Raw genomic sequence first — 17,567 nt, 5'->3', positions numbered from 1 at the left:
GGACAGGACTGAGACATGACTTCAGCTCACAGCAGCCCTGCGTATGGCCCTGAGCCTCCTGGCCTCTCAGGATTTAAATCTTCACGGAAGCCACCGGCCACATCCTTCTTCCGTGGAGCGGCTGGTGGGACTGAACACCAATGCACCATGAGAACAACAAGGGCGGAAGTAAGTAGGACATATGAGGACTGAGTACGATCCACAAGCATCGCTCGTGAGAACGGCAGTGTTCTCAGCATAAAAGCCGTCAGCCAGCAGCATGGGTCCTGGTGCAGAGCCGGGTCCTTGCGGGGATGGCGTCAGGGAGGCGGCGCTCCCACCCCAATGTGCCTCACACACGCTGAGCAGCAGGGAGGGCAGGGTCTGGACGCAGTAGGCCTTTGGTTGCTGCGTGGTAAGCCCAAAGACACCCCCGTCCTGCAGTCTGGGAGTGGCTTCTATGCAGACAACATCTACTTAAGGACCTTGAGATCACATGTGAGTGACCCTGAACCCCGCAACAAGTGTATTGCAAAAGGCAGGCTGAGGATGATTTGAGCAAAGACAGAGGAGGAGACCGTGTGAAGATGGAGGTGGAGGGGGCAGCTGAACAGGGAAGGAGGGATTTGACCCAAGGGCTGTGAGGGGCCCAGCCCTGCGTCACCTCACAGATTTCAGGCCCCCAGAACTGTGAGACCGTGCTTCTGCTGTTTTAAGAACCGCTGGTGTCATCAGTTCAGCAGCCGGGGAGCACATGGGCCCTCCTCCCCCTCACACGGCTGGGCCTGGGCCCCCACCTCAACTTCTCTGCACTGGGGTGTGTGTGTGTGTGCAGGGGGCTGGTCAGGGAGGCACTGTGGCAGGCCTGTGCATCTCCAGGGTGTTGTTGACACATGCGCTCTGACTCAGTGGGCCTGGCAGAGCCCCTGAGAGTCTGCACGGCTCCCCAGACCCCAGGTGATACTGGTGCGACAGGTCCCTGCTGCCCGGCCAAAGTGGGGGTCACCCCTCAGTGCTGCTGCAAGAGCTCTTTAGGGCCTCCATAACAGAACACGATGCACCCTTCTGGAAGCCAGAAACTCACACTCGGGGCACTGGCAGGGCCCGCCCAAGGCTTAGGGGACAGTTGTCCTGGTCTAGTCCAGGTTCTGATGGCTGTGGGCACTCTGCGGCTACGAGCCCTACCCTGCTTTTCACAGAGCCCTCCGCCCTGTGTGCCCGGTCTACTTACAGGGACACCACTCACCACTCTTGGGCCTCATCTTAAATCCAGAATGATTTCACCTCCAAGTGCTTAACCAGCTGCACCCACAAAGTCCTGGGGGGCCGAGGGACTCACCACCCCAGCACAGAGATCCCTGGTGACCATGTCATTAAGCTGAGGACCTCCAGGGCTTGGACCTGGCAGCCACAGCACGGGGGTGGGGTCTCATTCTCCTCCGTGTGGCTTCTTGGGTCCCAGCCACCCACGAATTCCAGCACCGATGGCACGGTGGAGGTCGAGTAATGAGGTGAAGGGAGCTGGCGCAGGCACCAAGGCAATCCCACCTCCTGCGGAGGGTTTGGAGGAAGCAGAGGACAAACAGCTACCGACCTTTTCACAGATGCAGGACATTCCTACGACCGGAGTGTAGAGCTGGTGGTGCTCTCACACTCACCACACACTGGGAGCTGCCCCAGGCCAGGCAGCAGCTCTGCCCTGGACGCCCCTTCCAGGAGTTGTGCGCCCCTCAGCAGAATCTCCAGCCCGCTGGGGTTGGGCATACACACAGCTAAACTTCCAGCATGCATTTCCACATGTTCGATTCCTGGCCATGGCTCCTTCCTTCTGGGTGTGTGACCACTGTCATTCTCCTCGTCTGACCTGCTTCTCTTCTTAACAGAAGCCCGCTGGGCGCTCAGGGTCTGTCTGGGAGGCCTTGTGGTAAGGAGCTGCACTGCCAACCCAAAGGCAAGTGGTTCGAATCTACCAGCTGCTCCGTGGAAGAAGGATGAGCATTCTCCTACTGAATTTACAGCCTCTGTGAACCCGCTGGAGTGGCAGCCCAGGGACGTTTCTGCCTCCACAGCAACGAGACAGATCATCAGTTCCATCCCATATAAAATTCTTAACAGAAGCTCGAGGCTCAAGACAGGGCTTTTTTCACAGTGAGGCCAGACTACTGTTGGCTTTTCAGAAAACATCAGAGGCTATTTTTGGCTTAATGTTTAAATATTATCTCAGCAGTTTCTAGAGTTCATCCACCCTCTACGGCTCCAAGAAGTCTGAAAATGTGAGATTCTGTGCTGTATTTCCCCTCCTATATTCTAGCTACTCAGTATTACAGGAGATGAGTCTTAACCATACCATGGACCGCCAGGAAAACAAATAGGTCTGTCCTGGAGAGGGTGAAACCAAGTTTCTCCTTGGAGGCTAGGATTCTGAAGCTCTGTCTCACATACTTTAGGCACATGGCCAGGAGGGACCAGTCCTTGGAGAAGGACATCATGCTTAGCACGGTAGAGGGACGGCGCAGGAGAGGAAGACCTCGGATGAGATGGATTGATAGAGTAACTGGGGCAATGGGGGTAGGTGTGTTGGAGTCAGTGAGCCTGGCTCAGGACAGGGCAGGTTTCAGAGCTGTTGTACACAGGGTCGCTGAGTTGCAGGTGACTCGACGGCACACAACAACAACAACAACAGCAACAACATTCTTCTAACGAGTCTTTGGATAAAACGTTCAGTACTTGCAGTCAGGCACCATGTGGTCCTTCTGGCCTCCTGGCAAAGGAGGTGGCTGCACATGGAGGCCATCAGCGACCACCCCAGGCTCCCTCCTCTTCCTGACTTCTCTCCTTCCAACTGCCAGGTCACCGATGACTGTGTGTAAGATTGTAGGATCCCCAGGACATGAGGAGGAGACCAGAAGCGCTAGTCCAGCCCCACAAGGTTCGGCGCACACGAGAACGGCCACTTTCTTGGCCTCACGGAGCCTCCATGAGGCTTAACATCTGGAAGCAGGTTGGCACGTCTTTCGGCCCATCGCAACCTCTAACAACACATCATTCTTCCTGTGACTGAGGTGAAACTCAAACAGCATAAAGGCCCTTTGAAATAAACAGGCCGGGCACATGTAGTACATTCACAATGCCTTCCCAGACACGAGAACGCAGACCCAGTGTCACAGTCTGTCCCCTCCACTGCCGGCAGCTCCTGCCACCCGGCTGTCAGCTCTGTCCCTGTGGAATAATCCCCCTCGTGCTCTTCCACAGAGAACACTCTCTCAGCTCAGGTCAGGGGGTGGACCCTCATCTGCTGATGGACTCCCCAGACTGGCCGAGGCACTCCCTCCCACGGGCCTCAGGCCTCACCCAGCAATCCTGCGCCAGCCCTTCCAGGAGCCTGCGTGTAACAGTCGCAGGGCTGGCTCTTGACGTTCTTTACTCCAGGATCGAGTCCACGTGTTTCTTACCTGGTGCTTCGATTAACTGCTTGTAAACACTCAGGAAAGCAGCCTCAGCCTCCTGACTCCGCTTGCTAAGGGCCACTACCTTTGGAAATAATGAAAGAGAGAATTACACGTAACCAAGTCGTCCAGATCTGCAGATCCAGGTGTGGGGCAGGGCTGGGGTGGGGGGTCTAAGGAGGGGGATGCAGGCCCTAGGACGGCTCAGGAGTGAGGAAACGAGAGCTGCACCCCAGCTCCACCGGATCCCGGCTGGATGAGCGCATGCAAGCCACCGTGTTCCCTCCTCAGGAGGACAGGATAATCACAGGGCCCACCTCCTGTGGTGGGGACTAGAGGAGACTGTATGGAAGCATTCAGCACAAGGACACACACCCTTCTCTCTCCCCCCCGCCCCGGACGGACACACGGACACACACACACACACACACACACACACACACACACACGAAGCTATTGTTGCTGTGTGCTGTCGAACAGGAACAGACGCACAGCTGACCCTCCGATGAGTGTTCAGAGGTAGTAAATTGCACAGAAGGGGTTTGCCCATCCTCCCATGAGGCAGCTGGTGGGTTTGAACTGCATGTCTTTGTGATGGCAGTGCAGCTTCTTACCACTAGGCCACCAGAGCTCTGTGGTGTAAGCTACTAACAGCTATTATGATCACTGTCGGGAGCTCTGGTGGCCTAGTGCAATGCCAGCCCAGAGGCAAGGGGCTGGAAGCCACGGGCAGTCTACTCCGGCAAGACCCACCCAATGCCACTGAAAAGCAACATTATTAGGAAGCTCTGGTGGCCTAGTGGTAAGAAGCTGCGCTGCAATCCTGAAGGCGCGCGGTTCAAATCCACCATGTTCTCATCCTGTGCCAATCAGATATGATTTGATGGTACACACAAGGAAAAAACCACACTCCAACATTATTATTAACAGACAATGTCATAGGTTCAAACACAACACATTTTTTAAAATACACTCAAGGACAATTACTTGCTACTGAAAATGAAAAAGAATCTTTAAAGTCCTTCAAAGACATCAGACAGCTCCAACAAATGTCTGAGAGCAGGACGGTGCTTGGAGTGGGTTCCCAGTGGAAGAAATGGACAGATGACTGGCTGCCTTGGGGCGAGAGCTGTGTCCAGCTGAGCTTCTCGTGCCCATACAGCTTCCTGGGGGTCAAAGGGAACTAGCCTCCCCTGGCCCCTGCCTCCTGCCCCTGGGACTTGGCTTTTCGTGGGCAAACCCTCCAGGAAGAGTCCTGGGCCTTCCCATGTGGACGCGAGCTCCTGACACCCAAGGCCATTCTCTACACACCACCCCGGCAGGGACCTCCGTTCAGGCAGGGATGGACTTCATTTCTCTTGGTAGCAACACATCTATTCTCCAGTATCAATGTCAAATAGCAGATCTACTTGGAGCAACGACTTCTTTTCCTCTAGAAGAGCTGGTAGGTGCCCTGGTGACCCAGTGGTCACAGCACTTATCTGCCACAGGAAAGGTCACTGGTTTAAGACCACCAGCTACTCGATAGAACTGGGTGGCAGCCCACTTCTGAGGGGTCTGTGGCCTGGCAAACCCTCTGGTTCTGTTCCAATGGATTGTTTTAATTGGAACAAACTTGCTGATTGGGGCTTGTTGGTCTTGGGGTTCAGAGCTGGGGTATCTCATAAGCCTGAGTGGTGGAAGCTGGGGAGAAGGAGGCTGTGACGGGAAGCTTGGCACAGAGCAGACAGGCGGCATGGCTTGTTCTTGGCCCATCAGAGGTCCCCCCAAGCCCTGGATAATTGTTCCCTCCACACACTCTCCACAGGAGAGCCCGAAGTCTATGTTCTGGCACGTCCCTCAGGGACAGTTTCGTACTGCACTCAGTGACCAGTCTCTGGAGCAGGACCATCTCTAGGCCCTGTCTCTGACACAGTTTGGGGTTCCACCCTCACTCACTGCTGGCTGGGGCTATCTCAATCTACATGCAGCGGAGCAGACCCAGGTGTGACCAGCACAGATGCAGGGCCTAGGCCACCTGGGTTCAAATCCTGGCTCCGCCACCCACTAGCTGTGTGTCCCTGCATAGCTTGGCCATGCCAGTTATAGGAGCCCATTTCCCTGGAAACGGTTATGATTAGCCGCTAGCTAAAGGCCACTGCAGGGGACGACCTGGTCTTCTCCCCTGAAGGCCACAGCCCAGAAAGAAACCAGGACATTGCACAGTCACACAAGTTGGAACTGAGGTGCTAGCAGTGACGTGTAGAGCCATCTCCCCCCCCGAGGCTGCCACACAAAGAGGTCCCCGGGGGTCTCCCAGTGCCCCATGTCCCTGGAGCCTTACAAAGGCCGTCAGCAGGGTTGCCGCCCCGTTCACAGCAGCGCACTCTGGGGAGAACCGGAGGCCCCCGCAGTCGCCCCAAGTCTGCGCTGTGCGATGCACCCTGCTCTGTGCAGAGGTGGCGAGCACGGACTGAGGAGTGCCTGGTACAAAACTCCACACTGGTTTTCAAAGGCTCCGTGTGGAGGAAGAATGCGCAATTTCTTGCCGGATTTGTCGTCCACTGATTGATTACCTGTTGTAATGACAGTACTCTGGATGTACTAGATGGAGTAACATGTATCACTGACATGAATTTCACGTGTTTCTTTGGACTTTTTACAGAAAAGATGATTATTAGAAAATGTACAATCACATGGAGTTGCTCTGGAGTTGTGCCTGACTCGATGACAATCAACAAGATGAGGAAGACAAGAGCTACGTCCAGAGGTTGGCGTGTGGTGGGAGAGAGGACCACGAGGACGCAGTAAAGGCTTCTAATCCAGAGCCAAACCCACCGCTCTCAAGCTGCCCCTGGTCCATGCCGCCATCTCCCCTATTCACACGTCCCCCATCGGGCCTCTGAGCCTGTGAAGCCTGACGAGTTTTCACAGGCATGCAGTTTAGGAAGTGGATGCCGCTTCTGCTTCCAAACCTGTCCTACAACTGGGAGCTCCTCCAAACCCTATTCACACTGGAAAACCATTGGGCAAAGATCAAGGATCACAACCTTCAATACAAGTTACATCTCAACATCAAGAAAATACAAATCCCTGCCCCCCCCCCCAGTGGACCAATAGGCAACATCATGAGTGGAGAAAACCCTGAAGTTGTCAACAATTTCATTTTACTCGAACCCACAATCAACACCCATGGAAACAGCAGCCAAGAAATCAAAAGATGTGCCGTATTATTAGGGAAAGTCTGTGGTCAAGGACCCAGCCAGAGTGTAAAGAGCAATGTTGTCAGTTCAAAGACTAAGGTGCACCTGATCCAAGCCTGGGCTTTGGTCTTTGCAATGGCTTCCTGTGCATGTGAAAGTTGGACAGTGAATAAGAATGCTAAAAGAAGTGGTGCTTTGAGTTGTGGTGCTGGAGAACTGAATATTCCATGGACTATCGAGAGAACAAACAGGTCTGTCTTGGAGGAAGGGGAACTAGGGCACTCCTCAGAGGTACGAATGGAACCCTGCCTCGAATCCTGTAGGCATGCTGTCAGGAGGGGCCAGTCCCTGAGAAGAGTCCATGCTGGGAAAGCTGGAGGGTCAGAGGAAGACCCTCCACAGGGTGTACTGACACAGTGACTGCAGCCCTGGGCCCACGCACACAGATGGCGGGGGTGGTGCAGATGCAGGGCTCAGATCTGGTGCTCACAAGGGCACTGTGAGTGGTGGTCAACTGGAGGTCGCCTTCTGAGGACCCCTCGCGGTGTGGCGTGTTCCGTGTCAGCTGCTGGGGTGAAGCCACCAGCTGCTTGGCAATGGATGACCACCAGGATTTTCCTTGACCACCAGGATTCTCCTTGGAAGGTTTCCAGCCTTGGAAACCCCATGTGGGGTCACTGTGAGCGGGACGTGACTTGAGCGCAGTGGGCTGGACTTGGGGTTTTGATCTGTTTATAATGGGGCCCTGGCGTTCAGTGGTCAGAGTGCTTGGCTGCTGATGGAAAGGTTGGAAGTTCAAACTTACCCATGGGAGCCAGATGTGGCAGTCTGGTTTTGTATGGATCACAGCTGTGGTGGCCTCTCTCTGCCCCGCGGAGCAGTTATGAGACAGGCTGTCCCATGGGCTGGGTTCTCCCTACAGCACAGGCCTAGCAAACCCTACTGTGCAGTCCGCATGGTCACTGTGAACCATGTGTGCTAACGAGAACCGGAGAGGTGATCACGCCTCACTGAGACCGGCTGAGAGAAGAAAACGCGCAATGTGGAAACAATGCAAACTGGAATGGGAACTGTCTCAGTATTTTCAGTTTTGAATTAAATTAAAAAATATTATGAAAATCACACTCACTTTGTTTTTACTTTTTTAAAAATGTGGCTACTAGGAAAAAAATTACCTAGGTGACCTGCGTTCTATCGATGAGTACTGGGCTAGACCACGGGATTAGGACCCTTGGCCCAGCTCTGGTCCTCTATCTCTGTGTAAATAACCATTCATGGAGGACGGCGCATCTCTTCTTACTGTTCATGGCTGCCTGCTCGTTCCAACGGCAGAACTGAGGCGCTGTGACAGAGACCCTGTGGACTGAAAAGCTTAAAATATGTCTTATCTGGTGCTTGAGAGCAAACGTTTGCTGATGTCTTTGGTACATCTAATGGCTGATTTGAATGGGAAAACGAGAGCGTTTCAAAAGCAGAGGTGGGAAGCCTTCTGGAATGACACCCAGTTTGACTTACAGCTGTAGGGCTTCCGTTAGCAAATACAGCTCCAGAGCAACCTCCACGTGGACGCCCTGCTTCTTTCAACCTTGTTTTAAAGCTTCCAGAAGGCCAGGGCCCTAACTTCCCGATGGTGGCAGGGCCCAACCCAGTGCTGGGCCTAATGCCCATTTCGGACTTAGTTTGGTCATCCGTCAAATGGGGAGAATGTTCTTCCGCTGCCTTTTCAAGAAGCTGTCAGGGCAGAATGAGCTGATACGTGGTGGTGTCTCCGGCAAGCTGACAGAAAGCTTTGTGGCCAATGAGATCATTCTTTCTCTAACCACAGCTGATACTCCGGAGGCCTCAGATCTGTGTTCCTCCACAATCCTTCCTGCAGCGGGAGAAAGGGGCACAGCTCGTCCGCCTCCAGGCTGTGCCCTGCCGCCCGGAAAGGCGGGGGAAACATGCCCAGACCTTGGACTCGCCCGTGTGACAGTCAGCTCTTTGAAGGCCATCTGGGGAAGGAGGAGGTGGCGGCAGCGGGTGGCCAGCTAGAGACACCCTCCAGAAGGTCACGATCAGAAATAGCTCAGCGTCGGATGTGCGGGCGGCATTTACACTCCGCTGTGACAGGAGAGTAAAAGGCGTTTGTCCCGACCGTGAGAGAACAGGTGGCGAGCGGGCCGGCGTGGCCGAGGTAAAGGGCTCTGCACACGGCCCGTTCCCTTCTGCCAGGCGGTGAGAAATGGCAAAGCGGAGGGTTCCCTGGAGTCTGGGGTGCCAGGGACACCACCTCAGGCCCCGAGAACTGCTCCCAGCCTCCGTTGTGGGCACAGCTCCCGGCAGCTGGGCCTTCTCTGTGTCTAGTGCTTTGTCTTTTGGATCTGTCCAAGGCCTCAGACCTGAGTGCTACCAGGGAGCGAACTGAGGGGCAGGAAGGTGAAGCTGCTGGGTCTAGAGCAGGACTGGTCAGGAGGCCTGCAGGGGTGGCCTGTGCACGCCGATGCCGAGGGGGACAGTTTGCTGTGCACCATCCCCCGGTCTGCCCACCTCAGAGCCAGCTCACGATGAGTGCTTGTCTCCTGGTATTGCAGGCCTGCGTGTGGGCACTCTCCCAGTGCCCCGAACGCTCTGACAAGGTCTGAGGGTCACCCTGGCACTTCCCCCAGGATGTCTGGCTGCAGAACATTCTTCTGCAGACATACATCTGGTTTCTGGCTCACAAGGAGGGCACTCCGAGGGCAGCTGTCCGTCCCCTGGAGCCTCGGTCTCGGGGAGCTGCGGTGCGGTGGTTCTGGGAGGCGGGTAGGAGCGACACAGGGATAACAAGCGTCTTCTTGGTTACAGTGAGCAGGAGAGCAGCGACTCTGTCCGAGCCCGGGCCTCGCGTGTGGACGGCCTGGAGGAAGGAGTCTCAGTGCCTCCCAGATGAAGACGCCGAGGCCCAGGGGGAACCTTCTTCCAGGTAGGCAGCCGAGCCTCGGACTCTGCTCTGCTTGGCTCCAGTGTCCCCGCTTTTAGCTCCCATTTGGGGTGACTCAGTGGTGTGGGGTCTTGGGAGGGGGACAGTGGGCAGGAGGCCACGGTGTGTGGGGCGTTAGGCAGCTGCAGGGCTGACTATGCCTGTCTCTGCCCCACCGTGTCCGCTGGTTGCCTCGTGCCCCGGTGAACCTAAGTAAGGCCCTCTCCGTGATATGAATCATTGAAGTGGCTGAGGAAACAAAGATTAGGATTTAATGCTGGGGCTTAAATAAGAAATACAAGTTTGACTTGTGATTTTGGTTGCGGTTGTGGATCTGGGCGCTCTCGTGGGCCCTGCCTGAGCAGGGCAGAAGGCTGAGACCCTCTCTGGCTTTCGGAGACTGGGGGAGCCCCCTGGAGAGGCTGCAGCTGCACCCCAGTCCTGCCCTACCCCCAGGAGGCAGCAGCCACTTCCAGAGCCTGCCTGGGACAGGATGGCAGAGTGTGGCCCCTTGGCACTCGCTTTGAATCTCAGGGAGTCGTTCTGAATTCTCCAGTGGAAATCAAATTAATTACAGTAAATCAGGAAGAACTCACCCTGAATTCTTGGATGTAAATCATGAATTCATGTTGAATTCTCAGGTGTGAATTGCTAATGCCCTTTGCATTCTCAGGCTTGAATCACTAATTTCACTGAATTCTAGGGAACACACCACTAATTCCTCGCGTTCTCAGGTATGAATCGTAATGAATTCTCAGTTGTAACTCACTAATTCAGATCTAGAGCGGGAGCTCGGAGGTCCCCTCTCCCAGGGGTGACGGGTGCACGAGGATAGGGCCAGCAAGCACAGCAGGTGGTGGCTACTGAGGAAGTGCTGTGTGCCCCACCAGCCGTCACCCCTGCACTGTCCCCACCCCCACACACTGACTCAGCTGATCCCTGCAAAGCCTCTGAGGCGGCCACCAGGTTTAACCCACTCTACAGACGAGGAAACTGAGACACAGAGAAGCCAGGAGGTCAGCGAGGGGGCAGAGGATGTCACGAGAGGCACAGGGCTTGGGCAGTTCGCCTTCCAGATACATACAGTGATAAAGGCCTCGGAGGCACCGTGTTTAAGCCCTGGGCTGCTAACGGAAAGGACATCCATCTGAACCCACCTCCACTCCACGGGAGAGAGTCCCGTGACCTGTGGCCTCAGAGCCCCATGGTTCGCGACTGGATGAGAGCGATTCGCTCAGGCCTGTGGCCTGTGACCGGTGTGTCGTTGGGACGGACATAGTTTCATGGGAGTCACTGTCTCCATCTCGTCCCAGGAGCTCTGGGGGCAGTCGGCAGGGCTCCGTGGTGCCACTCCAAGATGCCAACTCTCCGGGAGTCTGAATTCATGAAGGGTTTCATGGAGAAAGGTGGACGCTCTCCCTATGAGACCTACAACCTCCCAAAACCCACTGGAGGGTCAGCTCTGAGTCGAGTCCCTCTCAACTGCACTGAGTTGAGTTGAGTGGAGCTGAGGGACTAGGGGCACCATGTGTCGTCTTTGGGGTGATCCTGAGGCAATGACCAGCAGAAACAGGGGTCCCTCCATAAAGAAGCCAGAGCAGCACCAGGCACCCTGATCTGACTGGGGTCTTGTCTGAAGGCGTGCCTGTGCTTGGCCTTGGTGTCCACGGCCCCGCTGGCTCCAAGCTTATGGTCTCTGCACACGGGGACACAATGCAGCTGGACAGCGGGAAGCTCTACATTGGAGCTGCGTCCATCTTCCCCGCTGACCAGGAGCATCTGGAGGCTGGGGCCTGGCCGTACACGCAGACGGCCTACTGTGTCCGGCACCAGAGACATCAGCTACCTTGCTCTCTCCACAGGCAGCAGCTGGGCACGTCCTGAGGCGGGTACTGTCCTGGGCACTGGGTCAAGACTGACTCACCACCAGAGGCCATCAAACAAATGGCATTAAAGAACGGGGGTAAGTAGGCAAGGGTAAAGGCAGGAAATGAAGCCAGGCTGGGTCACGAGAGTGGTGGGAGTGTGTGCTGTGTGGTGGGATCTCCTGAGGAGTGGTTTCAGGGCAGAACTGCAGGAGGGGAGGTGGGCAGTCAGGTTGAGAGCTGAAGAGCTGAGTGTATGGCACGTGCAAAGGCCCTGGGGCACACTGTGCTTGGCTGGCTTGAACACCACCAAGGAGGCCAGTGTGAACGTAGAGGACGGGGGGTGCAGGAGAAGAGGCCAGGGAGGTGAAGGAAGGGTAGGGCAGACTCCAGGGAAGGCTGTGAGAATCTGGGCTTCTTCTCTGAGTGGAATCAGGAGCCATGCGAGGATTCTGAGCAAAGGAGGGGACACAGCCTGAACCGTGTCTTAAGGAAATCTCTCTGGTAGCAGAACACGCCTGATATGGTGCTGGACACAGCCCCATGCTGGAAGTGACCCTCCTGACTAGAGAAGAGCGGCCTCACCACAGCACAGCGGGCCTGGACAACGTGGATGGAACAGGCTTTCGAGACCTTCATTTACTGGCGTGGCTCAACTTCAAAGAAGAAGAAACAGCTGCAAATATCCATTTCATAATCAGAATGTGGAATGTACAATGTATGGAACTAGGGAAACTGGAAGGCCTGAGAAATGACACAGAACAGAAAGAGATCAATATTCCAGGCGTTAGTGAGCTGAGCTGAACCGGGACTGGCCACTTGGAATGGCTCATGCATATGTCCACCTTGCCAGGCGAGGCACACTGAGGAGGAATGGAGTCCACTCCTCTCCTAAAAGAACATTCTAAGAGCTGCAGTGAAGCCCAGTACTGTCCATGGATGGTTAACAACCACAGGCTACAAGGAAGACTAGTTAATGTGACTATTATTTAAGTTGATCCACAAGCACTAAGCCAAAGACGAGGAAATGGAAGATTTTTGCCAACTTTTGCAGTCTGCAATGGGTCAAACATACCAAAGCACCTTGATAATTACTGGGGACTGGAATATGAAAGTTGGCAGCGAAGAAAACTGGAGAAGTCGGCCTTGGCAATGGAAACAATGCATGATAGAATCGTGTAACTTAGGTGTTGCAAAGACATTTTCAACAACGTAAATGGCGGTCATGCACGTGAACTTCACCACAGGAATCCAATTGCACCTGTGGGGAGAGACAGTGGAGATGCACCCTGTCATCTGCTAGAACAAGGTCAGGGGCCACTTGAAGAACAAGTCACCCACTGCTCATATGCAGGTTCAAGTTGAAGCTGAAAAAATCCAAGGCCATAACAGAGACAAGACAGAAAGAAAAGACCAAAACGGGTGTCAGAAGAGACTCAACTTGCTCCTGGAGGTAGAGCAGCTAGGTGAATAGCAAAAATAATGAGGTAAAAATGCTGAACAGACGATTTCAAGGGCGGCTCAGAGAAGACAAAGGAAAGTGTAACACTGAGGTGTGCAAAGCCCTGGAGTAAGGAAACCAAGAGATGGATACACACACCATCTACCTAGTGGAAAGGAGTGAAGAAGAAATGAAAATGTGGCGTTATAATAGTGAAAGATTTTATGGACAAAATACTGAATGACACAAGAAAACATCAAAGGGATATACAAAGACACGTATCATAGGGAACTGGTCAACATCCAACCACTTTCAGATGTGGCATATGATCAAGGAAGGCAGTATGGCACTTTGCCAAAACGTTAGAAATAGAAATACCATTTGACCCAGCAATTTCACTACTGGGAATAGACCCTAAATAAACCATAACCGCCACCCAAGCAGAAAGAGGAACACCATGTTAATTGCTATTTTGTTCACAATAGCAAAGGGATGGAAACAACCCAAGTGCCCATCAACAAACGAATGGATAGAGAAGCTGTGGTATATTCACACAATGGAATACTATGCTGCATTGAAAAACAAGGAACTCAGACAATATCATTCAAAATGGGTGACCCTGGAGGACATTATGCTGAGTGAAGTATCTCAGTCACAAAAGGACAAATACTGCATGGTGCCACTGTTGGGAGGAAACGAAGAAAAGAGGGAATAAATAATGTACACTGCATGGAAACAGATGAGGGAAGGAACCGCTTAAAAGGGATATAAGATTAGGTATTATTTATATGATAACAGTCCAGAATAAGAGCTGCATAGTAAAGTGGACTGGGGTCAGGGTAGGAAATTGTACAACAACGGAAGAATTATTTTTTCAAAGAGAAAAGCGAAATGGGGGGGGGGCAGGGAGGAAAATGTGCAACAATGAATGAATGGAAATTCAAGTTCTCGATAAACATCATTAAAATGTAAAAAAACCCCCAACTACTCCAAACACATAAAACTCAAGTAGCATTGAAGGCACTGGCAAAAGAACAAGGGTTCAAGGGAACTCTGGTGGCCTAGTGGCAAGAAGCTGCACTGCAATTCCAGAGGTACGCAGTTCGAATCCACCAGATGCTCTGCTGGAGAAGGAGGGACAATCTCCTCCTGTACCAGTCAGATCTGATTTGATGGTACCCTCACAAAATAATAAGATAAAAAAAGACACAAAAAAACCCCACTAAAGGTCCAGAAATTTATAGACTATCAACTGAGGTTTTCAGGAAGTGAAGGTTATGCTGGAAGTCCTCACTCACCTACACTACGGAATCTGGGAGAAAGCTACAGGTCAGTCAAAGAGAAGCGAGCCAGGTCAGTGCCCATCTCGAAGAAAGACAATCCACGACAATGTGGGAACTAGCACACAATAACGTCAATATCACATAGAAGTAAAGTTTTGCTGAATATATTTGAAAATGGTTGCAGCAATACACCACCAAGGACACAGAGGCTGGACTCATGAGAGGACCATCACTGCTGACGTCTGCTGGGTCTTGGCTAACAGGAGAATCGCAGTATTAAAGGATCCCACGGGATCTGGTAATACGGGAGATAGCAAACTAAGAAGGAACACACGGAGTCATCATACCAAGAACTGGTCGACAGTCAACCAATCCTGAAAGATACTGACCTCTGCTTTTCCAGCTCTGCAAAGTCATCAGACTGTGTGGATCATGACAAATGACGGACACACCCTGTGAAGTACGGGGATTCCAGACCATTCGTTGTGCCCATACAGAACCTCCATACAGAACAAGGAACTGCTGCTTAAATAGTGCAAGAGACACTGTCTAATTTAAAATCATGGAAAGAGTGCACCGTGCTCTATCCTTTTAACCATAGTCATTCAAGTTGTACGCCGAGTAAACAACCCAAGAAGCTGGATTATGTGATGAAGAATGTGGCACTAGGATTGGAGTTGACTCACCAACAATTCCTAGCATGCTGATCACGAAACTCTGGTGGCCCAGGGCCAAGGTTGAGTACTTGCCAACCCAAAGGCACATGGTTCAAGTCCACCAGCTGCTTTGCAGAATAAAGATGGGCAATCTCTTCCCATGCAATTCATTGTCTGAAAATCCATTGGACGGTCAGCCTTGAGGTGGTTTCGGTCTAACAGTGCGTAACAACAGTATCGCACAGGTGGTGCAGCCCTGGATGCTCCAAATAAGAGGACTGGACGCCCTTAGAGGATGAAGGCCAAAGATGACAGCCTTCAGGGTGGATTCATCCTCAACTGACATCCTCACAACTGGACCAGCGAGCCACGGCATGATCGTCAGAGAAAGGACTGAGCTGCTCAGGGCTTCATTGTACAAGGGTCACACTCGACGTGCAGAGAAGTAATGTAACGACTTCCTGCAGGGGGTTGCTGGAAAACATTAAAAAGGACGCATGCCACTTTGAGGGTGCAAGCGCACCTCCCCCAGCCATGGCACTTTCTACGGCCTCCGGTGCTGGGAAAGCAGGAGGACGGTGAAGGAGTGAGGGTGCTGGTGGAGAACAGGGAGGGATGCGGAACACACGGAGAGCGTCTGCCTTAGGAGACGCATCCTCACAGGTCAGGATCGAGAGACTGGCTCATATTTGAGGGGAACCCTGCTGAACCCTGATTTCAGGGTCCTGGCTTCCTAACGTTTGAAGAGTCAGTGTTAATGGAAGCCATGTTGTTGTGTGTTATTAAGTGGGAACTGACCCATAGCTGCCCCTCCGGCGGGTTTTCAGAGGCAATAAATTGCATGGGAGGAGACTCCCGTCCTTCTCCCGCAGAACAACTGGCGGATCTGAGCCACAGACCTTTGCATTGGCTATCCAATCCTTTACCACCTGGTGGCTTAGTGCCAGGACCTGCGCTGCAATCCCAAAAGATGCGCAGTTCGAGGCCACCAGCTGCTCTGTGGCAGAGGGATGGGCAATCTCCTCCCATGCGATTAACAGCCTCTGAAAACCCTTCTATGAGCAGTGACACACCACTGGGCTGCCGAGGCGGTGAATCGTAATGAGAGGGGACAGTCCATCTCTGTCCTGTGGAGCTGAATGGCTTTTGGGTCGGCAGTGCGACATGTCATGGACGACGTCACAGCTTCTATATGGTCCAGACGATGACAACCGTTCAACCAAAAGACAACACGGACAGACTCCCCAGCCATGGCCCCTGCGTACCTTCCACCTTGGTTTGCTAATCAGGGGTCGACAACGCCTAGAACCACCCTCCAGGCCTGTGGGGTGGGTGCTTGGAGAGCAGGAGGTGGGGAGAAAATATATTTGTAATTGTTCTGAGGCTAAAAATATGGCACCGAACAAAGTGTTTCCAAATGTCAGTGTTAAGGAACGCCTTGCACTCCATCCGACAAAATGCAGGCCCCAGGTGCACTGATGTCGGACACCCGGGCCGGGGGAGCATGGCGTCCACGCAGGGCTGCCTTTTACGCCTTGGAAGTGGTGCATAAAGAAAATGTCCCGCCAGCCAGGGCTGGCAGGCCTGCTATTAGCAACGGTATAATCATCAATTACATCCAATCACAAACTACTGATTTTATAATTACCAAATGCAGCCCTAACTTCTCACCTCCGCCCGGTGGCACAGAACACAGCTTCTCCCTTCAGAGAGGGGGCATTTTTCTTTTCACTACCCCGTTTTCCCCTTTGCTTTTTCTCTCTTCTGGGGGGAATGGTGGCCTCCTCTCCTCTCCCCCGCCCTGGCCTCCACATAAGACTGAATTTAAATTGCTTGTCACTCAAAACAAAGGCGAACTGTTCATTAGTAATTCACCAGCCACCTGAACGGGGTGCCTGCCTTCCTCCAAGCCTCCACGCACTGAAGCACACACATCATTTTTCTATTGTTAAAATTGTAAAAGCCGGGGCTTTTTTTAGCAGTGAACACACAATTTTGCTTCTCTTTCAGGGGCTCCTGGCATGAAAAGGACAGGAGGCTTTCTTCAGGCCCTTACAAATAAAATTTGCTTAGGGGATATTTTAAAGGATCCAAAGCCCAGCCCCAAACTCCATCAACACTTTGCACATCTCACTAGCTGAGGGGTCGGCTGCTATCGTGCATCTGTCCCATGAGGGACCTGTGAGGAGGCGCGGGTGCCGGAAGACGGGGGACCCAAGCTGGTCTGCAGGGGTGCTGGCAACTTCTGTGGCTGACTGGGGTGCTGGGTGACACTCTGAAGGTGGCCCTGTGTGGGTGGCCTTTGGTGGCAGAGTCTCTAGGAGGGGGACATGCCATGGACACCTGCCAAGGAGCGCCCCCCACTTCCGTGTTTGGCCTGAGAGCTCTTTCTACGTACGCCTTCAAAGGTTCGGCACCTCCTACCAAAAGCGCAGCTTTCCCACCTCATTATAATCCTAATACTTTCCCATTTTCATCAAGAGCTTTTATTCCCCTTTGTAAAATTTTATTATTTTTTGGGTGTGTACCATCAAATCTAATCTGACTGGTACAGGAGAAGACTGTCCCTCCTTCTCCAGCAAAGCATTTGGTGGATTTGAACCACATACCTCTGGGATTGCAGTGCAACTTCTTGCCACTGGGCTACCAGAGCTCCCTCACATCAACAGCTTTTTATAGCCGAACAAAAAGACCTTCCATGGGTACAAGTGCATCCAAGTCTCCATAGATCTCAAGGTGGTCTGTGTGTGGGAGAGGGGTGAGGTGGGGTGGAG

The 17,567-nt window shown here is 53.1% G+C and overlaps 1 protein-coding gene across 1 annotated transcript in view; it reads right to left on the bottom strand.

The window, feature by feature from the left end:
* CUX2 (cut-like homeobox 2) overlaps window positions 1-17,567 on the bottom strand; it is a 128,225-nt gene that overhangs the window by 55,601 nt on the left and 55,057 nt on the right. Inside the window, exon 8 of the mRNA XM_006894721.1 lies at window positions 3,432-3,510. Coding sequence (XP_006894783.1) covers window positions 3,432-3,510 — 79 coding nt within the window. The remainder of the gene's footprint in view (window positions 1-3,431; window positions 3,511-17,567) is intronic.

This window comes from Elephantulus edwardii, unplaced genomic scaffold (genome assembly GCF_000299155.1).
Source record: "Elephantulus edwardii isolate Elephantulus edwardi_28Jun2011 unplaced genomic scaffold, EleEdw1.0 scaffold00148, whole genome shotgun sequence".
Lineage (NCBI taxonomy): Eukaryota > Metazoa > Chordata > Mammalia > Macroscelidea > Macroscelididae > Elephantulus > Elephantulus edwardii.
The sequence above is the reverse complement of the archived record's forward strand: the minus strand, read 5'-3'. Positions and strand labels throughout refer to the sequence as shown.